The sequence below is a fragment of the Microcebus murinus genome, chromosome 18 (assembly GCF_040939455.1).
Source record: "Microcebus murinus isolate Inina chromosome 18, M.murinus_Inina_mat1.0, whole genome shotgun sequence".
Taxonomy (NCBI): domain Eukaryota; kingdom Metazoa; phylum Chordata; class Mammalia; order Primates; family Cheirogaleidae; genus Microcebus; species Microcebus murinus.
In genome coordinates, this window is record NC_134121.1 from 52,193,894 (window position 1) to 52,221,613 (window position 27,720).

At 45.8% G+C, this 27,720-nt stretch overlaps 1 protein-coding gene across 1 annotated transcript in view; it reads right to left on the minus strand.

Moving 5' to 3' along the window:
* Window positions 1–5,276: 5,276 nt before the first annotated feature.
* The window catches only part of FAM20A (FAM20A golgi associated secretory pathway pseudokinase), a 58,819-nt gene continuing 36,375 nt past the window's right edge, over window positions 5,277–27,720 (minus strand). The window contains exons 2-11 of the mRNA XM_012747439.3: window positions 21,945–22,129; window positions 21,238–21,288; window positions 19,514–19,592; window positions 12,237–12,329; window positions 11,341–11,456; window positions 10,619–10,799; window positions 9,499–9,608; window positions 8,614–8,695; window positions 8,202–8,261; window positions 5,277–5,894 (exon numbers count right to left, since the gene is read on the minus strand). Of these exons, the coding sequence (XP_012602893.3) occupies window positions 5,654–5,894; window positions 8,202–8,261; window positions 8,614–8,695; window positions 9,499–9,608; window positions 10,619–10,799; window positions 11,341–11,456; window positions 12,237–12,329; window positions 19,514–19,592; window positions 21,238–21,288; window positions 21,945–22,129 (1,198 nt within the window). The 3' untranslated portion in view covers window positions 5,277–5,653. The remainder of the gene's footprint in view (window positions 5,895–8,201; window positions 8,262–8,613; window positions 8,696–9,498; window positions 9,609–10,618; window positions 10,800–11,340; window positions 11,457–12,236; window positions 12,330–19,513; window positions 19,593–21,237; window positions 21,289–21,944; window positions 22,130–27,720) is intronic.

Sequence of the window (27,720 nt, forward strand, 5' to 3'; positions counted from 1 at the left end):
CAAATTTAATTTCCAAAATCTATATTAAGTGAGGTTTTCTGATCTGTACTTTGTGTACAGATTCTGATCTGTACTTTGTGCTACCTTTTTTACATTTAAAAAATTAAAAATAAAAATTATGTTCTGATAAGCTTAAAGCTTGATTTGATCTTTGTTTAAATGCCAAAAATGTACTTAAATAAATTACTTAGAATGCCATAAAATTGCACAGTTTCATATATGTATATAATCATGTTCGTGTATATTTAGATACATATAATGCTTTCTAAATGAGTTTTACTCAAATCATTTGGCTTGCTGTTTAACTCCCTTTTGTAGTTTTTAATCTAAGAAATTTTAAGATAAGTCTAAATTTAAAAATTACTACATTTAAAGCTTTATCTTTGTGCAATCTAAGTATATGTGAGAAATCACAATTGGCATAATTTGTCTTAGTTGATAGGGCTTTAGAAGTCATTATTTTTGGGCTTGGTAAGTGAATTCATGAGATGTGCTCTAGAAAGTATAGATGGCCAAAGGACCATTTTGTACTGTTTTCAGGTTACCAGTCTGATTATACTGTGTGTGCTAATATACTCTATTCTTTTTGTTACAGATTGTCTTAATGGTAGGTCAAGTAATAAAAAGAGATGAAATAATTTAAATTCCTAAATGAATCAGTTTTTCTTTCCTTTCTCCTTTTCTTCTTTTCTCCCTTTATCCTTCCTCGAGTCTCTTACTCTGGTGGGCAAAAATGAAAAGGGAAAGTGAATTACAGGATCACTGTTTTGAAAGAGTAATATGTTTATTTTTAATGCTTTTCAGTTCATGCTGTCAAAGAATGGATCTCAAAACCTGTTTAAAGGGTAATTGAGATGTAGTAGGTTTATCTACCGAGACTTGGGAGGAAAAGATTCAATCAAAAGCCAAACATTTCCTTTTTATTGAAGGCAGATTGGCTCTGTGGCCTTGGGACTTTCCCAGACTTAATAGGGAAACATCATTTCTGGATTAGCATACTCTTTGTTTTAAATTTAATATACATTTAGCTAGCTACTTACATTTCTATTTGCATATATAAAGTCTTTTTTCTTTTTTTTACTTTTTTTTTATTTTAGCGTATTATGGGGGTACACGTGTTAAGGTTATATATATTGCCCATGCCCCCCTCCCCCCTCGAGTAAGAGCTTCAAGCGTGTCCATTCCCCAAATGTTGCACATCTTACTCGTTGTGGTTGTATATACCCATTAAAGTCTTATTTCTGATGCTTTTTCCTTAGGTTTCTGAGCAGTGAGATGATCAAGTTTTATTCATAGATATATTGGTATTTCTTCACATCCATTGAAGTTGGAGATATGTTATATGCTAGAAGAACATTCTTTAACATGTGCAACTTGTCCAGCTTCAGTAATCCCTTCCCTGAACCTGCTGGAGTTGAAACCTTTAGGGTCACAACAGAATATAGTAAAGAAATTTTTGTGGGTTGCTGTCCTCGTTATAGTTTAATTCTTCCTCTAAATAGTAGCCATATAGACTCATTTGTTATTTTTTAATGACTTAAATGTTGACATTTAAACCTGAAGTACCATGTCTGTTTTCTTAAAACTGCTTTATCTCTAACACAAATTAATAGCTGAACTCTTTTTATGCTTATGTTAGGCCCTGGCAGTAAAATAAATACTTGTATAAAATAGTCATGTTTTTAGGTGGCTTAACACAGTATGGAAGAGAAATTGGCCGGGCGTGGTGGCTCACGCCTGTAATCCTAGCACTCTGGGAGGCTAAGGCGGGCAGATCGCTCAAGATCAGGAGTTCGAAACCAGCCTGAGTAAAAGTGAGACCCTGTCTCTACTAAAAAATAGAAACTAATTGGCCAGCTAAAAATATATAGAAAAAATTAGCCTGGCATGGTGGTGCATGCCTGGAGTCCCAGCTACTCGGGAGGCTGAGGCAGTAGGTTTGCTTAAGCCCAGGAGTTTGAGATTGCTGTGAACTAGGCTGATGCCACGGTACTCTAGCCTGGGCAACAGAGTGAAACTCTGTCTCAAACAAACAAGCAGTATGGAAGAGAAATGGCTAAATTGTTCCATTTAATTTGTCCCCAAAGCTACCAGTAAAGGTTGTAACTGTGTGAATTTAAAAGGGGGAACTTTAAATCTCTCCCTTCTTATGCTCTGAGATTTTTACATAGAAACCAGCAATGTTGTGTACATACACGGTTAAAATTTGTTTCTTGACATAAGTTCAGAGCTGTGACTTCGTCTTGTTCCCACCTAAAATCAAAACTGCCTAGTATGGCTTTTTCATTTTGTGAAAGTTCTGCCAATTTTGCTTAGTAGCTGTGTGATTTTAAAGGCCGCCACTAGATGGAGAGCTTATTTATCTTTGATAATCTTGAACTGGTTAACAGTTGATCCTCATTTATGGATTCTGTATTTGCAAATTTGCCTACTTACTAAAATTTATTTGTCAGCCCAAAATCAATAGTCTCAGTGCTTTTGCAGACATGAGCAGAGCAGGAAAAAATCTGAGCCTCCCAACATGCATGTTTTCAAATGATGTCGAACAAGCGGACGCTTAGCCTTCTTGTTCAGCACTCTTACTATGAATAAGTGTCCTTTTCTTAGTATTTTTAGTGCCACATTTTTTGCATTTTTGTGCTTTTGGTTGGTGATTTCACACATGAAGTGCTGAAGTGCTGACTAGCGCTGGTAAGTGTGAGAAGGCTGTTAAACGCCTTATGTAGAAAATACATATATTAGGTAAGCTTCATTCAGGCATGGGTTACAATACTATTGGCCATGAGTGCAGTGTTAGTGAATCAATATAAAATAAGCTGTCTTTAACACAACACATAACACACATAAAATAAGACTATAAATCAGTTGATGAAAATATGACCAGAGACTCCCAGGATCCTAAACCATATATTTCCCCTAGAAACAGTGGTTAGGTATTTGCCAATTCAGTGCTCATGGTGACTATAGAACATAAAACTACCACTTAAAAAGAGAATTGACTATTTTTTGCTGTCTTCAAACTCAAATTTTCCTGATTTTCAGGAAGGCTAAAACTAATTCCTCCAAATCTTCTCCCTACCAGTTTATCATACTGTATGGGTTCCCTTTCAGTTTTTAGTTTTCTGTTAGTAGTAATTAAAGTTTTCACATAGAATCCAGAGACTTTTTATTTCATGGGAAATTGAACAATGGTTCAAAATGAACAAGTTGGAAGGATTTGATAGTTAAGAGAATAGAATGTTTTCTGATATTTTTGACTAATGAGAGTCTTAATTTTGTTATTAGGTAAAAATGAAATGTTAAAGATAAGTGAGTCATAAGGTACGTAGTCTATGCCATGATCAAATTCAGTTCTATTACTTTCAGTTTGTAAAGTACAGCAGAGTTATATATAGGCCATTTAAAAACCGTCGGTTGTCATAGAGGTGGCTGGTTTGAGTTGGAGCTGTAGCTTACCTCCCTGAGGCTCTGCGACTGGGAGTCCCAAACCATTTTGTGCTATTCTTTGAACATCTTTGAATATTTCCCTCCCATTCCTGTGTGTGGGATTTCCTAGTCTCTCATAGGAGAAACAGTTGATGAAGTGGGAAGCCCTGTGCTGCAGTAGGGCCCGCTCAGTTAAGGAGGTCTCTGGAATTAAGGTTCCTGTGTTAATGAGTTGATTTTTTTTAAAGCAAACAAATAGAACTTCATAAATTGGGTGAGATATTGAGTTTTTCATTATAGTGGAAAGAACACTTTGGAATAGGTCTAAATCATTCAGTTACGTGATTTTAGTTAATATCTCTCGGTCTTAGTTTTCTTCCATGCACATTGGAGGGATTGGAGGGTGGGGTGATACCTGTTGGTACCATTGGAAGCCCGTGTGCTGATTCTGTGACATGGGTAAAGCACCTCACACGTGTAAGAACTCTGAATGGTAGTGATGTTATCATGGAGACACATTCAGGGCGGCGTGCCAGTAATGTGAGGGTACCTCGGGGATCAGAAGTGCCTGTTGTTATCCCGTTGGGGATATCTTTGGACACACTGGAGAAATCTTGGATGACATTTGTAATTCTTGGCCTTGTACTTTGTTTAATGACAACTCCTTTTTATTCCTCTGACACTTCTAGTATTTGAGTCTTAGGCTTTATCAGAAAAGTTGATCTGATGAAATCAGGCATTTTTACTTGTTAACTGACTAATCACTCCATAGAACGAGTACATTCCTGTTATTTGCATTTTCAATTAATTATGGAGTAAGAAACAAAGCCTCCTATTAAAGGAGTTTCACCTGTCAGTGAGTCAGTAGGGAGAAGGTGAGAAGACAAGGAATCCCTGCCATACTTACTTTTTTATTTTTATTTTTTTTAATTTTTTTTTTTTTTTGAGACAGAGTTTCACTTTGTTGTCCAGGTTAGAGTGAGTGCTGTGGCATCAGCCTAGCTCACAGCAACCTCAAACTCCTGGCTCAAGCAATCCTACTGCCTCAGCCTCCTGAGTAGCTGGGACTACAGGCATGTGCCACCATGCCCGGCTAATTTATATATATATATTAGTTGGCCAATTAATTTCTATTTATAGTAAAGACAGGGTCTCGCTCTTGCTCAGGCTGGTTTCGAACTCCTGACCTCGAGCAATCGCCCGCCTCGGCCTCCCAGAGTGCTAAGATTACAGGCATGAGCCACTGCGCCCGGCCCATACTTAACTTTTAAGGAAGGCTTGAATAAGATTTTGTCCAGCAGCCACGGGGAGGGGCATCTGGAAGGCCTTACCTCTCCAGGTAGCCCCTAGCTCGTCTTGGGGGCAGGTGGGGGACAATTCCTAGGATTTTAAGGGCTGTGGTAGGCCCCAGCCCTTTTTCTGCCTTGCTCCAGGCTTGTGTACCTGCCAGGCCTGTCCCGGTGCCTTCCGGACCTTTGAGGCTTTCCCCTCTTTTCCCTTCATCAAAATGTCTTCTGTTGTTAGTGGTGCTAAGTTTGACACACTTGATGTTATTTCACTTGATGCTTAATCTCTTCAAAGTGAAACACCCTTTTTCTGATATTTTGAGCAAATCCCTATTTTATTTTTACCTATTGTAATAATATTTCTGAGAAGTTACTCTAGGGCCAGGCAGTAGGGATTATTGTATTCAGATTGGGCCAGTGACTGGAATATAAGTAAGAAAAGTGTGAAGTGTAATTTGAACCAGTTTGAGAGTTACCATTTGCAGATTTTTTAGTCTACTTATGATAGGCCAGATGTTTTATCCTTTACCTGTAGATATAATAAGGATCTGGAGGACAGTTAGGTATCCACTTGATGTCCTTTTATTTGACTTGTTACAGTTAATACTCTCTCCTGAGAACAAGGTTTCCAAACCTTCCAAGGCTGACCCATATCCACATTTTCCAGTGTGCTCAGGAGATAGCCTGTGGCCTTGATGAAGCCAGTGCTCTCTGGGAAAAACAGAGCCGAGACAATTCACGATAGAAGCAATGCACCAAGGAGTAGAGATCACACGATCAGTGGATCCCGCTTGCTGTTTCAGAAATGCCCTTCCTTTTTCCTGAGCTCATGACTCGACCTCCAGCATTAATAGGTGGAAGTGAGGAAGCAGTGGTCTGCATTCTGGAGGCTACTGCCGCTGGCTCCAGGTGTATTTTGTGAAAATTGACTCTTGTAGTCCTTAGTTTGTCAAGTTAGCCTGGCCAGGGTCGGGGGCTATGACACTCTGCTCTCCGTGGACTTCTATGCACCTCTCCACTGTCCTTAGGATGATTTGGAGTCTCCGATCCAGGGCAAGGAGGTGGGGTTCTGTGAGGACGGGGGTCAGCCGGTCTTCTAGCAGCGACTCCCGCATCACGTCACTGAGTTTATAGTCGGCCTGCGCCAGCAACTCTAGGTGCAAAAGTGTTTTCCTTTTTATCCTGAAAAGATAAAGTCATAGGAACCACATTAAGTAGACATAAAGAAAATAACTTGCCCGAACTTCCTTGCCAAACAGCTATTGTAGCTGATATTCTTAGAGCATTCTCTCGCCCCCCCCCCAGCCCCCAGTGTCTTTTCAAACACGTTTTTGTTTTTTTTTTTTTTTTGAGACAGAGTCTCGCTTTCTTGCCTAGGCTAGAGTGAGTGCCGTGGCGTCAGCCTAGCTCACAGCAACCTCAAACTCCTGGGCTCAAGCGATCCTCCTGCCTCAGCCTCCCGAGTAGCTGGGACTACAGGCATGCGCCACCATGCCCGGCTGATTTTTATATTATATATATTAGTTGGCCAATTAATTTCTTTCTATTTTTATGGTAGAGACGGGGTCTCGCTCAGGCTGGTTTTGAACTCCTGACCTTGAGCAATCCGCCCGCCTCGGCCTCCCAGAGTGCTGGGATTACAGGCGTGAGCCACCGCACCCGGCCTCAAACACGTTTTAATAAAAACCAGGTAAAAAGGGAATGAATAAGAGGTGACATCTGGCACTTTGCAGTCCTTTGCCCAATCGACTTTTGATCAAGAGCCTGTGTTGCCACTTGTACTCTAGTAATTGTGCCGCCACACACGGCGCTGCTGGGCCATATGCACTTGCTCTGACCTTGCCAAAGCAATCAAACCAAAATGACGCTTAGGATTTTTCAAGGAGATTTAAAGCTAATGGGAGAACTTTCTAGTAGGTGAAGTGATGATGCTGTCTGCCATCTCAAAAGCCCTCGGTACTGCCAGCCTCCTAGTTGTTTCTTGCTCACTTTATAATGTTTCTCTGTGTCAGATTCTAAAATCGGAGGGATGAAAATGGGATGGGATCAATCTTGACTTCAGGATTTCAATTTCTTTTTGTGCAGGCATCTGACGTGGACTCAGATGTGCAAGTAGCTTAGTTGTCTGACTTTTGCTTATCCTGTCCTGCTCAGGAGGCCTGGAAGGGAGGCAAGACGGGAAGCATGTTTAAATTAACCTAAGAAGTTGAAGAGTATTTTGCTCAGCTGTGAGTTTTCCAGCTGGAAACAAAGGAGATGGTTTTGCTAATGTGAATCACATATTTATAATTAGCTCTGGATACTGCAGCTGAGCAGGTGGACAATTTTACAAGCCTGGCTAAAACACCAGAGAGGTATGGAAGTAGGTTAGACGTTCTCTAGAGGAATGGTGGCCAGGCAAAGGCCTTAGCGCTTTCTTACGATCTGACACAGGGTTGTGGGACTTTGATCGGGATTTTGTGAAGATGGCGATCAAATAGTAATATTTGTGAATTTACATGAGTACTGGGCAAAGCAGAGGTCTGATTAGTAATATCAAAGACCATTGGGCTCCTCAAAAGCAGGTGATTCTTTGAGTGGGTTAACAAAATTGGCAGTTTGAAAGATTGGACCCTAATTCATCCTATGCTGAAGGATTAAAAAGACTGCAGTGTTGGAGAAAATTTGCTAGTTGGCGGGGCGCGGTGGCTCACGCTGTAACCCTAGCACTCTGGGAGGCCAAGGCGGGCAGATCGCTTGAGGTCAGGAGTTCGAAACCAGCCTGAGCAAGAGTGAGACCCCCGTCTCTACTAAAAATAGAAATTAATTGACCAACTAAAAATATATATACAAAAAAAAAAATTAGCCGGGCATGGTGGTGCATGCCTGGAGTCCCAGCTACTCGGGAGGCTGAGGCAGTAGGATTGCCTGAGCCCAGGAGATTGAGGTTGCTGTGAGCTAGGCTGACACCACAGCACTCACTCTAGCCTGGGCAACAAAGTGAGACTCTGTCTCAAAAAAAAATTGATAGTTGTAGTACAGTCATGTGCTGCTTGACGTCGGGGTACATTCAGGGAATGTGTCATCAGGGGATTTCATCATTGTCTGAACATCACAGAGTGTACTTATGCAAGGCTTGCTTAGGTGGCATAGCCTACTCTGTCCCTGGGCTACATGGAGCAGCCTGTTGCTCCTGGGCCAAACCTGTACGGCAGGGGACTGTACTGAATACTGTAGGCAACTGTAACACAGTGGTAAGCAACATGGAACACAGGAAAGGTTCAGTAAGAAGATGGTATTGTAATCTTATGGGACCATTGTCATTTATGCAGTCCGTGGACCAAAATGTCATTAGGCAGTGCACGACTGTTTAGAAATGAGGTAATTCATGTCATTCTACGCACCCAAGTCCTAGACCAGTGAAAATTAAGACCTTCAGAACTTGGTTGCAAGCAGGATGAAGTGTCACAGCTGTTACTTGCCCTTGTCACCCGTTGTATGAAAACTTACATGCAGCACTGGGAGAGAGGCGAGAGGATGGAGATTTCGTCATGGGAGTGTCGTCCGAACCTAGGAGAAGAAACAGACTTTCATGGGTGGCAAGCAGCGTCTTTCTCACCCCTCAATGCTTTCTCTCTTCTCCACCTTGGCCTTTTGTGAATCAGTGGTTGGGGTAAAATGCCAGGGGTCGTGGCAGCTGCATGTATCATCTAGTAATAGGGTTACAGAAAACCTATTTCACTAGAGGGCAACACGCGCTCTCAGGCTGGAGGAGGATCACGTGGTACTTAGCAAAAATCCGGAGAAAGAAGGAAATGGAAAGTGTAGGGCAGGCAGGAGAAGGGCACGTGGCTGTGGAGGAAGTCCTCAAGGCCTCTGTTTCCCAGGAGGGGTGTGTTGGGACACAGGCGGGAACACTCACCCTCTGGCGTTGTCAAGGTGAATAAGGAACCCGTCGTCCCCAAATTTGGTGAACATCTCATAATGGTGACGGTCCATGTTTCCTGTAGAGGAGGGAAGAAATCAGAGCCAGGGCCAGAGGCTCCTGACCTCCCAGTTCTCTCCAGGGAATGGAGGCCGGTGAACAGGTCAGGGGCAGGAATCTGAGTCTAGGCCACAAGCTGTCACTTCCCCAGGGGGCCGGAGAGGGAGAAGGAAGCTAAACAAGCAGAGCCCAAACGGACTGTTTGCAAATCCAAGGCTCTCACCCCTGGCCCTGTTCCCAGCCCCCGGGGTTCTAATTGCACACATGTGCCTTTGCACGTCTTGTTCACACTGGTGTTGGCTTTCCTCAGCCCAGAGACCCTCAGCTGAGGCCTGGTGTAATGAACAGACACAGGGTGACTTCCTGAAGGGAATGGTGACGAGCCGCTGTCTGCTTTGCTTCGGATCTGAGCACTGCGAGTGCAACGGCCACTTCACGACCATCCGCTCTGCTCCCAGCCTTTCCTGGTCCAGTGGGCCTGGGGGTGGGATGACCAGTCTCATGGGCCTGTGGCCCTCCCTGCCACACCTTTGTCTGTCCTGCACTTTCTTCCCTCCCTACCTGGTGAAGGGAACACGTGGCTTCCAATCTGACGCCCACCTGGGCCCATGGCAGGGTGTTACGCCTGCCCCACGGGTGACGACCCTTCCTCTTCTCCCAGTTCTTTGAAGAGACGGGGGCCTGTTAGCTTCTGGCCTCTTGGACCTCCGCCCCTTCTATTCATCCTCATGGGCCAGGCTGTAACTTCCTGCCCAAGGTCACGGGGAACCCCAGCCACACGGCAGAGCCCACTCCTGCCAGAGGCCCTGAGCGTGGACCTACCTATCAAGAAGTCGAAGATGGCCATGTCGATGACGTTGAGGAGCCGGTTGCTGCTGTTGTAGGGGTAGATCTGTCTCACCGTGTCGCAGTACAGGGGATTGACCTCCCACCTGAGGGGGAGAAGAAGTCCTGGGGCTGGAAAAGCCAAGACGGCAAGGTGTTGGGGGCCCTCCCCACCCGCAGATCCCTGCCTCCCCGATCCTGCCCTGGGCTGGTGGCAGCTTCTCCGCACTCATGAGGGCCCTGGGTAAGGACACGTGAGGCTGAATATTCCACATAGAGAGGAGGTTCTGGGGCCTTTCACCTGTTGGGTCTAAACTGATGCCAGAGGGGAGATGACGGGGTAGGAGGGGGAAAGGTCGGTGCAGGGACCCCCACTGTTTCCACCACAGCCCCTCTTGCTGAGCCTCTTGGACCCTGCCTTCCAGGGCTCCTGCACCCCTCATAGTCCCCCATAGGCTGTCCTCTGTCACTTCTCACGTGCTCCTCTGCCTACCCAGTGCCCCTTTTCATTCGCCAGGCTCTTCCCCAGCCTTCACGAAGTCCCTTAGCATCTCTCGTGTGCTCCAGAGATTCCTCCCAGTTACTTCTCCTCCCACTCTGATCACAGTGGCTTGGCGGATGGACTCGGTCAACTAATGTGGGATACCTGTCACGTGCCCAGGAGTGTGCTAGGTCCTGGGGACACAGCAGTGATGTCCTTGGACCAAAGGTCTTGCTCAGGGGACCCCAGTGTCCCTGCCATGGGCTCCCATGTGCTTCTCTGCTGTAGCAAGTATTGCACTGTGTGTTCATGGCCTGGCTACTTGTCTGTCCACCCCACCAGACCAAGGAGCTTCTTGAGGGGAGAGCCTGTGTCTTTTCTTTCTGTGTCTCCTAGCACCTAGTGTTGGGTACGTAAACAGCTCTTTATAGCTGAAAAAATGAACCAAAGGAGGAGAGAACAGACCCAGGCCTGCTGGTCCTAGGATCAATGTGAAATGGGGCAAAGGAAGATTGAGGCAGCTTTTGGGGTTGGAAAGCCAAGCTGGCTACAAGTCCCTGGGTCAGGGGCTGTGGCTACTCTCAAGGACCGGACTGCAGGACTGGGGCGTGGCGTCGTGGCGGGCGGCCAACTCACTCCTCTTTTCCTGCCAGTGAGTAGGAGCGGATCCAGGGGTTGGGCACAGACAGCCTGGGGGCCAGGTTGAGGGACGGCAGGAAGGCGGAGAGGGAGCCCTCCAGCAGGTGCGGGTTGCCGCAGACAGCATACTCGGTCTTGCACATGTAGGGACACTTGGCGAAGAAGCACACGTTGCTAGCTGGAGGACCGGGGGGGAGAGAGGACAGGGCGTAAGAGGAGGGCCCAGGAGGCAGGCCATTTTCCTCCCCAGGAAATCCACTAGGAGGGAAGGGAAACCCTGAGCTCCTAGCCTGGGAAAAGGCAGAAGAAGAAGGAAACGTTGACTTTCCCAGAAGCGCAGGCTCGTGGATGCTACTAAACTGAGCACACCGGTACCTATTTGCAAATGTCTCAGAGCAGAGAAAGTGTGGGATCCAGCCTCCCTGCATCCTATCCGCATGATTAGAATAGTCGTTGCTACCCTGGATGGATAACACCTGGATCCAGGGAGGCTGACGTTGCAGGTTTGATGCCACCCAGACTGTTAGCATCTCCCACACCGCCTTTTCCTGTCCTCAGATCACCTTGTGTTACGCTCAAGCAGACCAGGGTGGGAGTGTCTGACAACAGGGAACGCCTGTCCCGGTGATGGATGGCGCTGGTGGCAGGGGCAGACCACGCTGAATGTAACGGCTCACCATGGACTCAGACCCAGACTACGGCTCGGGCCCGTACTCTACCTGGAGAGACAAAGAAGACGCTCTGCAGGATTTCATTCTTGGTGACCTCTAGGATTTCCTTGGTGACGTTGACTAGCCTGCCCACTGTTGGCGGCACCCGCCTGAAGTCCAGAATCCTGAAAGAGAGGAAGCTCTGTTCAGATCTGTGGGACTGTCGGGGAGCAGGGAGGAGAGGTCTCGTCCCCAGGCCAGGGAGGTCTTGTCCCCAGCCCAGCGCACAGTAGACATTGGCTGGGGTTCCAGGAGGGTGGCCGCTGAGGGGGTCTCTGCAGTGTCGAGCTGATGTGGCCAGGAAAACCACCGTGGTGGAAAAGGAATCCTTGTTCCTTCCATCAAGCCTCCCGAGCAAACCTCACCACCATCCCAGCTGTGTTCGTGCTCAGCGCTTCTCATCCTTTCACATCTGTGCGAGTCACCTGGGGACCCTGTTCAAATGTTCAAATCCAGAGGGTCTGGCATGAAGCCGAGATCCCTCATTTCTAAAAAGCTTCTAGGTGGAGCCCATGATACTCGTCCACAGACCACGCTCAGCAATTAGGAGCCAGGAAGTTTAGGCATGTGCTTTCACCTTCTGATATCATAACCGTGCGACTCCTTGGATGAAAGAGGGCGTATTCTGTTCATTTTCAGATCAGGAAACTAGAGCCATTGCCCTGAGCAGCATGGCAAGCTTCGTGTTCTTGGTAAGTTGTTATTTTCATTATATTAAAAGACCTCGTGTTTTGCAATCCATGGGGTTGCCTAGGACATGCTGGCTTCGAAGGCACCACCCCGACGTATAAAAAAGATGAAAAGCCAGCAGGGGGACATGCCAGGGAGGTCCCACCCGAGGGTCTGCCCAGCGCCCCCTCTCAGGGCCCCTGGAGTCGCTGCATCTCCGTGGGGCCGTATTCTACCTGTCCAGATGGAAAGCCGCGATCTCGGCGTTGTGCCTCTGGAAGTCAATGAAATAGAAGAAGTCTTCAGGTGTCTCCTCGTCTCGCTGCTGTCTGGAAGGAAGGAAGGAATCACGCCCTGGACTCAGACTTCCGCTGGGAGCCTGAGAGGCGAGAAGCACGGCCAGCGAGAAAGGAAAACACGCTTTTGTGCTTTTCACGCGACACACAGGTGATGGAATGACAGATCAGGACTGGCCGGTGGCCACCCTGGCTGGGAGAGGACATGCAACGTGGGAGGAGCGAGGCTTCTTGCAGGACGTTGTCCTGCGGCACCACCGGTACCCAGTTTCCTGCTTCAGATGCTTTGGTGACAGTGACTGATTCTTTTCAAAACCCAGCAGTTGAAAGGGAAGGACAGACATCCTTCTGCAGTTACAAACAGCAGAGAGAGGGAGGACTGGCTAGCAGAAGCAGAGGCAGGGCAGACCCAGATGCCCAAGGAGTAAGAAAGGTGGGGTGGGAGCCGGGACTTGGTAATAGAAAAGTGCCCCAGAAATGCAGTTTACTTTCACTGGGGTCTTGCAGAACAGGGAAGTTCTGAGTCTTGGGGTGATTTGGGAGAAGTACATGGGACCAGCCGCTCAGAGAAACACATTTGGGTCAGCAGAGCGGGCCCAGCCACAGAGCTGAGGGAGGCTGGTGTAGAGGATATTGATTTATATACATTTACAAAACTCTCTAATGGATTCCTGAAAAGCGCCAGCCTGCCTGAGTGGGACGGGCCCTGCGGGTGCACGTGCTTGGGAAAGCGCCCCCCGTCCCCCAATCACTGAGAGCACAGCAATGCCACTTCTGGCCTCTAGGCTGTTTGCCTTGACACTAGCAAACCTGGAAGAATGACGACCTTTGAGTGATGTTACCGTGGGGGACTGACTGTTCAGGTGGCTGCAAAAGCGATTTAAATGGAAATAAACGTAATGTCGTGGAAAGCTCTAAATAAGCAGCACTGGCAACCGAGGCAGTGGCGATGTGCACTTTGCCAAAAGGCACAAGCGGGGCCTGGAAACCACAGGGAGGTGCTGCCAAGAGTGGAGAGTCTGTCTTAAAAGGTGCAGCCACGCTGGCAGCGCCACCTCCCTGAATCATCACCGCACGTCGCGGCCAGCACGGACAGTCCCTGTCCCCGATCTCGCGCTAACTTTCAGATTCCACCCAGAGGAATGCATAATCTCTCAGACACCCTTCAGGGTTTTGTAAAACACCATTTTTCCATTTTTATATGACATAGGATAGAAGTGATTTGAAATCTGAAAATAATTCTACTTTATACATCATTGCTTCTCATACTTTGATGTACTTCTCATTGTACATTGTTTACTGTGTATGTTACATTTTAAAAATATAACCTTTATGTTCACAATGTATATTTTCCAAAGGTAAATGTATGCTTTCTCTCTTTAATTAGGAAAAAAAATACCGTTCGCTTTAAATTACTAATTTTAAAAAAAAGCCGTGATTTTTCAGCAGCAACAAAAATAAATAAATGGGACATGATCAAACTACAAAGCTTCTGCACAGCCAAAGAAAGAGTCATGAAAGTAAACAGACAACCTACAGAATGGGAGAAAATTTTTGCATCCTATGCATCCGATAAGGGACTGATAACTAGAATATACTTAGAATTCACGAAAATCAGGAAGAAAAAATCAAATAACCCTATTAAAAAGTGGGCAAAGGACATGAACAGAAACTTTTCTAAAGAAGACAGAAGAATGGCCAACAAACATATGAAGAAATGCTCAACATCTCTAATCATCAGGGAAATGCAAATCAAAACCACAATGAGATATCACTTAACCCCAGTGAGAATGGCCTTTATCAAAAAGTCTCCAAACAATAAATGCTGGCATGGTTGCGGAGAGAGAGGAACACTCCTACACTGCTGGTGGGACTGCAAACTAGTTCAACCTCTGTGGAAAGCAATATGGAGATACCTTAAAGCGATACAAGTGAATCTACCATTTGATCCAGTAATCCCATTGCTGGGCATCTACCCAAAAGATCCAATGACACTCTACAAAAAAGACACCTGCACTCGAATGTTTATAGCAGCACAATTCATAATTGCAAGGCTGTGGAAACAGCCCAAGTGCCCATCAATCCAAGAATGGATTAATAAAATGTGGTATATGTATACCATGAAGTACTATTCAGCTCTAAGAAACAATGGTGACATAGCACATCTTATATTTTCCTGGTTAGAGCTGGAACCCATACTATTAAGTGAAGTTTCCCAAGAATGGAAAGACAAGCACCACATATACTCACCAGCAAATTGGTATTAACTGAACAGCACCTAAGTGGACACATAGGTACTACAGTAATAGGGTATTGGGCAGGTGGGAGGGGGGTGGGTATATACATATATAATGAGTGAGATGTGCACCATCTGGGGGATGGTCATGCTGGAGACTCAGACTTGTGGGGGGAGGGGAGAAATGGGCATTTATTGAAACCTTAAAATCTGTACCCCCATAATATGCTGAAATAAAAATAAATAAATAAAACAAAACAAAACAAAAGCCGTGATTTTTGAAGAACTATATTTTAAAATGGTACATCTGATTTGGGGCTAAATTTTATAAAAATGTAGAGGAAAATTTGCGTTATGGCATATGAATAGGTTAAATTGCTCTTCTCATGGAATGTTTGATGCTTTTGTGTTGTATTTTGGGGGAAAAAGCTGATTAATTTGAACAATTTTGGGGCAGCCATAACTTGGAGAGTATTGTGGGTTTGGTTCCAGATCACTTCAATAAAGTGAGTCATGCAAATATTTTGGTTTCCCCAATGCATATAAAAGTTATGCTTACACTATACTCAGTCTATTAAGTGTGCAATAGCATTATGTCTACGAACTGTACATAGTTCAATTAAAAAAATACTTTTATTGCTAAAGTCGTACTCGTCAGCAAGTCGTAATCTTTTTCCTGGTGGAGGGTCTTGCCTCGATGTTGATGGTTGATGATCAGGGTGGTGGATGCTGAAGGTTGGGGCGACTGTAGCAATTTCTTACTGTGACAACAATACAATTTGCCACATTGATTGACTCTTCCTTTCATGAAAGATTTCTCAGTAGCATGCGATGCTGTTTGATAACATTTTACAAAGAGTAGAACTCCTTTCAAAATTGGAGTCACTTCTCTCAAATTCTGCTGCTGCTTTGTCAGCTAAGTTTATGGAATATTCTAAATCCTTTGTTGTCATGTCAACAGTGTTCACAGCATTTTCCCCAAGGAGTAGATTCCATCTTGATAAACCACTTTCTTTGCTCACCCATAAGAAGCAACACCTCATCCATTCACCTTTGATTCATAAGATCGCAGCAATTCACTCGCATCTTCAGGCTCCACTTCTAGTTCTGTTCTCTTGCTATTTCTATTACATCTGCAGTCCACTTCCTTCCCTGAAGTCTTGAATCCCTCAAAGTCATCCACGAGGGCTGGATTCAACGTCTTTTAATGTTGATATTTTTTTACCTCCTCCCATGAATCATGAATGTCCTTAAGGACATCTAGAATGGTGAATTGTTTCCAGAAGGGTTTCCGATCGACTTTGCCCAGCTCCAGAGGAATGACCCTCTGACAGTGATTTTAAATTTTAAGATTTGAAAGTCAAAACTACTCCTCGATCCATGGGCTGCAGAATGTATGTTGTGTTAGCAGACATGAAACAGCATTTATCTCCCTGTACATCTTCATCAGAGCTCTTGGGTGACCAGGTGCCTTTTCAATGAGCAGTAACACTTTGAAAGGAATTTTTTTTTTTTTTTTACTGAGCAGTAGGTCTCAACAGTGGGTTTAACATATTCATTAAACCATTCTGTAAACAAATGTCACCCACATCCAGGCTTTATTGTTGTCATTTCTAGAGCACAGGCAGAGTAGATTTAACATAATGCTTAAGGGCCCTAGGATTTTCAGAATGGCAATTGAGCACTGGCTTCAACTTAAGTTACCACCTGCATTTGCTCCTAACTAGAGTGTCAGCCCATCCTTTGTAGTTTTGAACCCAGGCATTGACCTTTTTTCTCTTTAGCTATGAAAGTCCTAGATGCCATCTTCTTCCATGTAAGGCTGTTTCATCTACACTGAAAATCTGTTGTTTAGTGTGGCCACTTTCATCAATTATCTTGGCTACATCTTCTGGATAACTTGCTGTGGCTTCTACGTCAGCACTTGCTGCTTCACCTTGTACTTTCATGTTATAGAGATGGCTTCCTTCCTTACATGTCGTGAACTAACCTTTGCTAGCTTTCAAATTCTCTTGTGCAAGCTTCCTCACCTCCCTCAGCCTGCACAGAATTGAAGAGAGTTAGGACCTTGCTCTGGATTAGGCTTTGGCTCAAGGGAGTGTTGTGGCTGGTTTGATCTTCTATCCAGACCACTAAACTTTCTCCATGTCAGCAATAAGGCTGTTTTGCTTTCTTATCATTTGTGTGTTCACTGGAGTAGTGCTTTCAACTTCCTTCAAGAACTTTTCCTTTGCACTCACAATTTGGCTAACTGTTTAGTACATAAAGTCTTGCTTTCAGCCTGTCTTGGCTTTCTACATGTCTTCCTCACTAAGCTTAATAATCATTTCTACCTTTCCATTTAAAGTGAGACACATGAGATTCTTCCTTTCATTTGAACACTCAGGCCATTGTAGAGTTATTAATTGGCCTACTTTCAATATTACTGTGTCTCAGAAAATAGGGAGACCCGAGGAGATGGAGAGAGAGGGTGGAGCAGTCAGAACACACACAGTATTTATCAAATTTGTTGTCTTATTTGGGAGCAGTTCGTGGTGCCCCAAGACAATTACAATGGCAACATAACAGACATAGTAATCAAAATATTAGAAATATTGTGAGAACTACCAAAATGTGACAGAGGGATACAAAGTGAGCACAGGCTGTTGGAAAAATGGCACCAGTAGACTTGCTTCATACTGAGTTGCCCCAAGCCTTCAGCTCGTAAAAAAGACAGTATGTGCAAAGCGCAATGAAATGAGATACGGCTGTATTTGTTTCTAATCGGCCAGGTAGAGAAGAGGTTTTAGGCTGTGACTTATGGCATTTTATTTTTCTGCAAAGGCAACACTGCAGGTTCTAGTAGTTTTTCCTCCCAGATACATGAAGAGGGAAAGTGGAGTTCATCCACTCCATAGTAGCTTTCAGTTTTCTAAAATTAGAGACATCCGATCGTGCCATATAAGAATTTTGCTCAGAGGATACAATTTATGAATCTGGTGATTTGTGATGAATTCGCAGATTTGTCATTACTTTTATGATTCTCACTATAATGTCTCACGTTTCTACATCAGTGTTGCTTATGTCGCCTCTCTCTAACGGGTGCTCTCTTATGACTATACATTAAGCGTGCATGACTAGCTTGAGCAATAATTTAAAACTCTATAATGGCTGTAACCTCGCTGATGGCTCTTGTGTTCAGCTGAGCGTCACCCCAAAAAGTGACATATCTACTTGGAACTTCCACTAATCATTGCGTGTGCTCACTGCTATAACTCTCATTTAAAAGGAACACAATTTATTCATTTATTTATTTTAGTACTCTATATGCCTGAATATGAGGTCCTTCCCAAAATTGTCCCTTGGAAAAGGAGTCTCTTCATATTGAAGCCCTAGCATAGTTGTTCAGATGACAGGGGCCCCCTCTCAATTTGCTTTATTTTCTTTGGGACAGGTTCATTAACCTGAAATGACTTCACTCTGTGCCGGTTTTATTGCTTGACGGGACTGGTTAAAACAGGTTGTTGGTGGTGGTAAGGGAGGGGAGTGGAGAAAGAACTTAATATTGATCCCAAACTTGACTCTAGTGATGATGAAGACCAAGGCCAAAAATTTTTGACAAGTAAAAGGTATGGGGAGGTGGGAGAGAAGTATTTCTAAATTTATATATTATATTATATGATGGGATTTTTTAAATTAATAAATTAAATATTAGCAGGCATTCCATTGTTTTATGTACATTTCTGAAAAGTTTTATATTTAAATTGAGCAAACAACTAGGGTTTTGGATTTTCACATAACAAAAAATGGGGAATTTCTTTACACAGGAGGGGTTCTCAAGGTTGCCTGGGCCTTGAGAAGATGGGGGTGGGGTGGTGGATTTGGGGGTGGGGGTGGGGAGGTGGATCCCCCAGAACAAGTCTACTGGACTCCTTGAGGGCGAGACTCAGTCATCAGGAGTTTTTAAGGCTCCCCAGGAGGCTCCAACATACAGCTGATCTACTCCAAACTCATCTTTATGGGGGTGCTTTTGCCAAAGCAGTTCAGGGACTAAGACTATTCAGAACTCATTTCAAGAGGCCCCATTATTAGAATCAGCTACTGGGCCTTCGATACACCTCTCCTTGATTGGCTGGAGGTTTGGAATCTAAGTTGGTCTAAGTGGATTCCACTGGAGGCAGCACCTGCTGGAGGGAAGCAAGACTTGGGTAACGGGAGCCCCTCTTGGGGCCATTTCCTCTAACATGCCACTGGGTGAAGGCACTGGGCTCTACTTCAGGACACCCCAACCTGTGGGCTGCAGACCCTTTGGGGGCCAGAAACCCATGCACACAGCAAGCTATGGCTATAGACTAAATATATAATATTTCGCCCGTATCTATGCACTACAAATTCTAAAGGCATGCCATTGCTTTTATGAATAAAATATAAATCAATGTAAACATGTAATTGGCTTCATAATAGTCTTTTCTTCATTGTCCAGGTTTTCAATCAAAACAAGTATTGTCATATAGAGGTCTATCAACTTATTGATGTCAAAAAGAGGAGGGTGCCAGCCCTGGGGGAAAAGTAGGGATTGACTATAGTGGTAGAGTGTGAATTTAGCAATCAGCTGCCTGCTAAGTGTGAATTTAGCAATCAGAGTCCTGGGCCCACTGTTTGCAGCTGGGAGATTGGGAAGATCTGGCCTCTTGTGGCCTCAGTGTCTTCACCTATAAAGGGGACATTATAACAGTGCTTGGCTGATAAGGTTGTCCACGATCCAAACACACAATTCACGTAAAGTGCTTGGCATGGTTGTTAGTAAGGGCTTGATAAAAATTTGCTCTTGCTATTTTTTAATTATTATTATCACCAAAAACACTTATATCTTTGGGCAGATTGTCCAAAAGAGAGTCTCCAAAATGACTGGCATAAAGGTTTTAGGTCTTATTCCTTTTTGGCCAGAATTCCCCAGGGCTGCCACACCTGGGAGGTGGAGGTGAGGAAGGCAGTCACTTACCTCATGGGTTTGAACATGGCCTTCCCGAAATCCGAGAACCTCAGCACCAGCTTGAGGTGGACCCCGCTGGGTTTCACAACTGCGAAGGGGCAGAAGGTAAGTTAACAACGCACCTGGGCCCCAGCTCAGGTGCGTGACTGTGTTTGTTCAACAAACCCAGCCGCTTTCTTCCATTTCTCTTGTTCAATCAGACCCTAAAGACTAGGATTAGGTCTTCAAAGCCTGCAGGGTAAACTCCAGGGTGTCAGGCCATGGACATTGTGTCCAGGGCCAACCGGTGTGGGAAAAGGGCAAACAATACAATTTCCCCCAGAGAGACACTGAAAACCCCGCAGAATGTTTTCCTAAGAAGAATTAACCCCTTTCTCTTCGTGTTTCAACTATGCCCTTGTAGATTCCGGAGTATGCTACCTATGATGTTATGTTAGACTAGTTTGTTTTCCTGTGTCTTTTCCTATTTAAGGCTATACACCCGGGCTGGGTTGAGCGTTTGGTGAATGAGGGCCCCTCAGGTGCAGTGGGGGCTGCTCCCTTAAACTCTGCGTCCCGGGCACCTCCCTCACCTCACCCTGTCCCTGCTCTGCTGTAAACCCCACGAGAAGACAATGTCCCTCTCTCTTTCTGTTGTATTATGTGGCAAATGGCAGGTGCTTAAGTAAAGGGAAGCCCCGGGGTCCTATAAACTCGGTCTTTTCTGACGTGTGCTCAGCGTAAGGAGGTGAAGGCTTCAGGCTCCTCAGGGCTGGCGTGGGTGACTGGCCTGGGGGCTTCAGCGTCCGGGTCCCACCGCTAACCAGCTCCCAGCCCTGCTGGAGGGGACCTCTGCGGCCCTCACTCCCAGCTTCTTGATTCTATTAATCATTTACCCAGGGCGCGGTGGCTCACGCCTGTAATCCTAGCTCTCTGGGAGGCCGAGGCGGGCAGATTGCTCAAGGTCAGGAGTTCAAAACCAGCCTGAGCAAGAGCGAGACCCCGTCTCTACTATAAACAGAAAGAAATTAATTGGCCAACTAATATATATAGAAAAAACTAGCTGGGTGTGGTGGCGCATGCCTGTAGTCCCAGCTACTCGGGAGGCTGAGGCAGGAGGATGGCTTAAGCCCAGGAGTGTGAGGTTGCTGTGAGCTAGGCTGATGCCACAGCACTCACTCTAGCCTGGGCAACAAAGTGAGACTCTTGGGTCTCATTTACCCACCCTTGGGTGCGTTGGAATCACCTGGAGCAGTTTAAAATGCTGGTGCCTGGGCCTCTCCCCCTGCATGTGAATCAAAACCCCCGGAGGCGGAGGCCAGGCAGTGGCACTTTTGAAAGCTCCCCAGGCGATTCTAATAAGCGGGCAGCTTTGTGAGCCATTGTCCTGGACAATTGCTTCTTAAATTTACAAAAAACATCCTCCAATCACTTGAGGATTTTGCTGCAATCCAGATTCTGATTCAGAAAACTCAGCATGGAGACTGGGGTGCTGCCTTTCTAACGGGCTCCCCAGGGGCGCTGGTGCTGCCGCCCCTGGACCACGTGCTGACCGGCGGGGTCCTGCACCAGTGAGCTTTCCTCTGTAATGCCTTTGCTTTCTGCAGGTGGCTGGGGGGAAGTGGCGAGTTCTCAGGGGCTAGGCAGGGGGAGAGCCACGCTCCTTCAACTCGTGGCCCCGGTCCCCACTGGATGCTGGGCTCACACCGCTGTGCTGGTGAGGGGGCTGGAGGGAGGTGGGCCGGGTCACTTACTCTGGGTGCAGTCACACGCCCCAAGCAATGCTTTCTCGTCTTGGCTGTAATCTGCAAAAAAGGAGAGGAGCGGTGAGAACTTTTAGCCGTGTTCCTGGGAGAGCCCAGCACATGGGGGACCCTTGGCTCTGGCTCTGGCCACCAGATGGGAGTCTGATGTAGCCTGGGGCCCTTGACCACTCTGTAGGGGATCTCCAGGGTCCCCAGAGGGCTGCAGCCTCCCGCCCTGGTCCATCCCAGGCCCCACACTCTCTAGCCCTTCAGTGGACACTCTGGCAACACCTGGCTGGGAGACTGAGTCTAGTTTTGTCTGCGCTAATAATTTTCTGTGTCACTTAGACTCAAGGGGCTTGAGAGCACGGACTTGGAATCAGCAGGCCTGCGTTTGGATCCCAGCTCCACCCCTTACTTAACCTCTCTGAGTCTCAGTTTTCCCCATCTGTAAAATGGCAATGATAACGTCCATGCCATAAGGTCATTTGTATAAGAGAGAAGGTTGCCTTTCTTTAAGTGTACGGAACACCTCCTTATGCCTCTCTTATGGGGTCATGATGAGATTATGGTCCTAAGCTCTTTTTCAAAGGGAAAAAGATCAACATCTATGTTCTTCTTCTTCTGTCTCTCAGGTGTCAGGGTCCACCCTGGAGCCCGGACTGAGCCTCGGTGGGAGAAAGTCAGTCCATCCCGCCCGAGCCCAGGAACCTCACCGGCGCTGATGGTGGGGAAGTGCTTCATGTCGTGCAGCAGTTTGCTGACCGTGGGACTGGACCGGGAGTAGAGCCCGTGGCGGTTGATCTCCAGGTGGAACTGGACCCAGCTGGCCTCGACACGGAGCTGCAGTGGGGGGTCCAGGGAGGTGAGGTTCATCTGCTGTCTGTACATCTTTTGTCGTCTGGAAGAGCCAGAGGGTCGTTTTTTGTTGTTGTCATTTTTACTTGTAGAAACAGAATATAAAGACCTGCCCAAGTCCCTTGGGTGGACTCTCCATTCATTTGACACGTGTATTAAGCACCTAATAAGGGCTGGGCTTTATGTTATGCTTAGGATATCATGGGGGAGCAAACACAGCCACGGGGTCCTTTCTTGCCCTCAGAGTTTACAGTCTAGTGAGCAAAACAGGCAGTCATGTAATACCATACACAGATACTGAATTACAAACCAACACCAATCCTGTGAAGGAAGAAAGGCACCTTGCCAAAAGTAAAGGGAGAGACTGTTGGCCTCTGTGCATTTTCCCATTAAAAGTTTGTATCTTACAACGTATCGCCCAGTATTTTATGTCCTAAGGAGTCAAGAGACAGGGGAGAGAAGGTCATTGGTGGCAGTGAGAAGAATGCAGGGCGAGGATCCTTCAGTGGGGCTGGAAGCTGACTTAGATTAATCAATACGTCATAAAGGAAAAGAAGAATTCATGAGCCATTTACTGTTTGTTCTTTTCGGTGGCCTTTTCTGCCAGGATAAAAAGAAAAAAAAGTAACAAACGGGCCGGGAGCGGTGGCTCATGTCTGTAATCCTAGCTCTCTGGGAGGCCGAGACGGGTGGATTGCTCAAGGTCAGGAGTTCGAAACCAGCCTGAGCAAGAGCGAGACCCCCGTCTCTACTATAAACAGAAAGAAATTAATTGGCCAACTAATATATATAGAAAAAATTAGCCAAGCATGGTGGTGCATGCCTGTAGTCCCAGCTACTCGGGAGGCTGAGGCAGCAGAATCGCTTGAGCCCAGGAGTTTGAGGTTGCTGTGAGCTAGGCTGACGCCATGGCACTCACTCTAGCCTGGGCAACAAAGTGAGACTCTGTCTCAAAAAAAAAAAAAAAAAGTAACAAACGATGGTGCTAACTACCGCTTAGAGGCTAGTATGGGAGACAAGTTGTATGTCTACAAAATAACCAGAATGAAATACAAGGTTGCTGTAGATCAGCTGCTAGACCTGAGGTTGGGACTGAAACACCTTCACATTTTGAAGGAGGGAAAAGATGACTCTATGATGAAGTGGCCAGAGGATGACAGGGGAGGTGGGGGACCTCAGCTGGATCCCAAAGAAGGGGAGGTGTTTGGATGGAAGGGGATGGGGAACGAAGCAGGCACTGTGACCAGCAGGCAGGGGACCAGCATATCTGGGGATTAGAGAGGAAGGCTGGATGGTTGAACAGAAAGATGGTGGCCTCCTGGTTGGAAGGCAAGTTAGTGTGATGTCATCCAGCCAGGTAAAGCTGACTGCGAGCGGGAGGCAGGATGATGGGTGCAGGCTTTGGGTGTTCTTGTAGGTCCCTGTGTTTCACACTGTGACGCCACACCTCTGGGGTCCGGGGTGGGGTGAATAACATAAACATGGCTGACCTTGGAGTATCAAATTTTCTAATGGTAAACGTTTTCAAAATTACTTTCCTATTAAAATAAATATGAAATATATGGGGAATAATCATGATTTTAAAGATAAAACCCTACTTTTCAAAGAAAATTTCACTTGGGCACCCTAGGCTATACTTCCAACTCAGGGGTAGATGGTGGTTTTTTTTTCCTCTGCACTGCCCCTAGTGGAGGAGTTTGGGAAGTGCAGGATGCCAACTTGGCTCTGAGTTCTGGCCCCGTAGAACTAAGCTGGCGTCTGCTGTCACTGTCCTTACCCCATGTGGATCACCTAAGACAACACAGCTGTCCTTCTGTCGCCTTGAGGAAGGGGCTCAGTTCATGAACTGATGTGAAGGAATGGATGCCATGGAGCTTCTGCTCCTGGTCTTCTCTGGCCCTGCTCCAGGGCCCTCGCAGCCTCTGGGCACTCTAGTTTTGGAGACCTTTGGCTCATATCACATCAAACGTATTAAAATTTGCCCCACGTGAAATGTTTTTGTTTTGTTACAATTTTTGAAAATGTTTCTTTTATCGCTTTGAATCCTGTTAAGAATAAAGCATCTAGCAATATAACCATATGAGTTATCATTGACTCGTTGTTTTGTAAACATTTAATTATATGTCAATTTCTTTTTATTTGGAGTTTTCTTCTATTTTTGAGCTATTACTTTTTTCTTTTTCTTTTTTTTTTTTTTTTTTTTTGGTTCAGGTCTTGGAATGTTTGAAAACTTTGGTAAGTCCTAGGCACTGTGTTACAAGGTGCTACAAGGGTGAAGGACCCTGACGTGTTGTTTTAGTCTACTAGGGCTGCCATGACAAAATATTTAATACCATACCATAGACTTGGTGGCTTAAACAGCAGATATTTATTTCTCGCCATTCTGGAAGCTGGAAGCCTAAGATCAAGGTGTTGACAGATTTGTTTTTTCCTGAGGCCTCTTTCTTTGGCCCCCAGGGGGCTGTCTTCTTGCTGTGTCCTCACATGGGTTATGAATGTGGGAGGGGCACAATCCAGTCCATCACACCTGTCACTCACAGCCTTCACTTCTAATCACCAGCTAGGTCCACTCCAGAGGACATTCCTCTAGACAGGCCGGGAAGTTGGAGAGGGAAGTGGAGGGATTGCAAGACAGCTGTGCACATCTGGAACTTTCTCCCTGGGCACATTACCATGCACCTACAGAATTTAATTAGAGTCCTCACTGCTTGGCAGGGCCTGCTTTCATTCTTTCTTTGATCAGCTTTTCTGGAGACCAAGACAAGTGTTTGCCAGCAGTCTATATACACATGCATGTATATGTATTAGCTTGGGCTACTATAGCAAAATAAAATAGACTGTGTGGCTTAAACAACAGATGTTTATTTCTTATAGTTCTGGGGGCTGGAAGTCCAAGATCAAGGTGCCGGCATATCTGGTTCCTGGTGAGGGCTCTCTTCCTAGCTTTCAGGTGGCCATCTTCCTCACCTGGCAGAGAGAGCGAGCTCTGGTCTCTTTTCTCTCCTTAGAAGGACACTAATCCTCTCACAGGGGTCCCACTTTCGTGACCTCATCAAAACCTAATCACCTCCCCAAGTCTCCATCTCCAAATATTGGGGTTAGGGCTTCAACATACAAATTTTGGGGCATGTGAACATGCAGTTCATACCAACACTCATTTTATTTCTCCACCCCGAACTCATCTGTAGAGAACATTTTAACAAGCAAAAGCTGCTTTGAATAGCTACTGATTTTTGCTATTTCAGTAACAGATGAAGATATTTCTCCCTAAAACAGGCAGCTTGGTTTTCGGACAGTGAGCCACTCTCAACCAGGTAAGAGTTTCTCCAGTTACTTTCTTGAACCAATGTTCACAGTGCTCCGTGAGCCAGACACAGAGAACTTTAGCCAAGGAGGGTAAAACAAGGCAGAGAGATGCTGGCAAAGAAGCCAAGAGTTGTGTGCGAGACATCTACCTACACTTTCCCCACGTAACTCCCAAATTGGAAAGGAAAGGCATAGAAACAAAGGAGTGTGTCGCTCTCTTCTATATTTATGACAGTAATTTCCCTAATTGTTTAAGAAACTGAGGGAGGCAGTGGCAAAGTCTGGTTCTCTCAGGACTTTGAGCTGTCAGGGACAGTTCACCCCGACACTGATCTGGTTACCTGCTACCTCTTGCCTCAACTCTTCGCGGCTGCTGTACCACACTCCACTTTCTGAATTGCACCAATTATACTTTCACTCTCGGAAACACTACATGAAGGGACATCGTTTCGGCATTTCAGCATCAAATCTAAGGCTTGGGCACACCTGACTCATGAATTAGCCTTTCAGTGGGTAGATTTGGGATCCCTGGGAGCCAGTGTGCAGTGGCTGCATTTCCAACTTGTTGATGTCTGACGCAGGTTCCCTGAGTCTTTGAGGGTCAGATTTTTGTACTCGACGTTGCTATTTACACTGCAGCCCTTCAGATCTCCACCACGACCACCTTTCTTAATATTTGAACTCACCCTCTATTCGGTCTTTTGCCAGTTGCCTTCCCACCCTGGGCTCTGCCAGGCTACATGCTTGCGTAGGTTTAGACACTTGAAGCTTTGCCATTTGTCAGGACCAGGTCCTTAAGTTTCCACTGCGTTTCTGACCACGTATTTGTTTCATTAGTTTTATTCCTTGTGTTCTGTTTGCATTGGTGTCTAAGACCCTGAGCTGTCTTTGTATCTAATTTTGACATGGAAAACGTCGGTCGCCTGGACGCGGCCACTTGCTGCCTCCCCATTGCTCCACATCTCTGTGGGCCAGCACCTGCGCATGGCCAGTTGGAGGGCACGCTGCTGGGCCCCTGCTGCAGTGGAGCCACCCGCCCCACCCTTCCCGCACTGGAATGCCCCCAAGCCAGGTGCCACCGCCTGCTTCTGGCCCCGTTGCTTGCGTGATCCTGATTGGGTAATTTTTGAATCCCACTGTTGTTGATTGGATGTTAAAGCTTGTTGCTGATTGGATGTTAAAACTTGATGTTGATTGGATGTTAAAGCTTGTAGTTGATTGGACGCTTTTTGAGCCCTACCAAGGGTATAAAAGCAGGAGGAGAACAAGGGGGGGGGGACTAGAAGATCAGAAGACAGCTGTAACATTAGGTGCGGTGAGCCTGCTGGAGGAATAAAGGCTGTTCTCCGACTCTTCGTGTGCCAGTCGGTACATTCCCAGTCAAGAGCTGGAACACTAGCTGTGCACCTTGCCACAACAATTTGATGGCATCCGTATCCTGCCTGTACTTTTTCCCTCTGTTCGTCCTTGGTCTTAGTTCTCCCTTCCATCCTCACCCCCATGCTCATTCCTAGAGCAATAGCTCTGCTAGGCCTGTGCATTTGCTTAATCTGCTGAGTCTTCCTGGGACAGCCACATGTTCCTGTCTTTCATCCTCTCATTTCATTTCATATTTGATGTTGCTCAAGCCTTGATTCTAACAATAGCCAATGAGAAAGAAAGACTTGGTGAAATGCAGTTCCAAACATTGACACTTAACATCATGGTTGAGCACAGAGATAAGCACACCAGGTCAAAGAGATGCAACTGGAAGGTTTGGAAAACAGGAGCAGTTATAAAGGAAGCCAAGCCTGTTGTGATTTGAAGGAACCTGAAAAAAAACCATCTAACCCAACTTCCCTCCTTCTCCATAACATTCCCACCAAGGAGGGGTCTATTTTTGACTAGCTCCAATATGAAGGAGACACACCAAATCCATAGTAGCTCAATTAATCTGTCTGACTCTATTAGAAAGCACTTTCCAATACCGAGCCAGAATCTTTCTATAGCTTCCATCAATGAATTGATTTTACCCCCTGGAGTCAGAGGGAACAAATTACTTTCTTGCATTACAGCCTTTTAAATATTTGAAGATGGTTATCATGTGACTTTGGCATCCTCCCATCTTCAGATTAAGTTTCTTCACTCCCTGTTCACCACCCTTCATAGGCCAGGGGTTGGGATCCATTTGTCATCTTAGTTATGGCAATGGACTGAATGTTTATGTCCCCCTCAAATTCATATGTTGAAATTTTAACTCCCAAGGTGATGGTATTAAGACGTGAGCCTTTGGGAAGTGATTAGATCATGAGAGTGGAGCCCCCACAAATTGGATTAGTGTCCTTATAA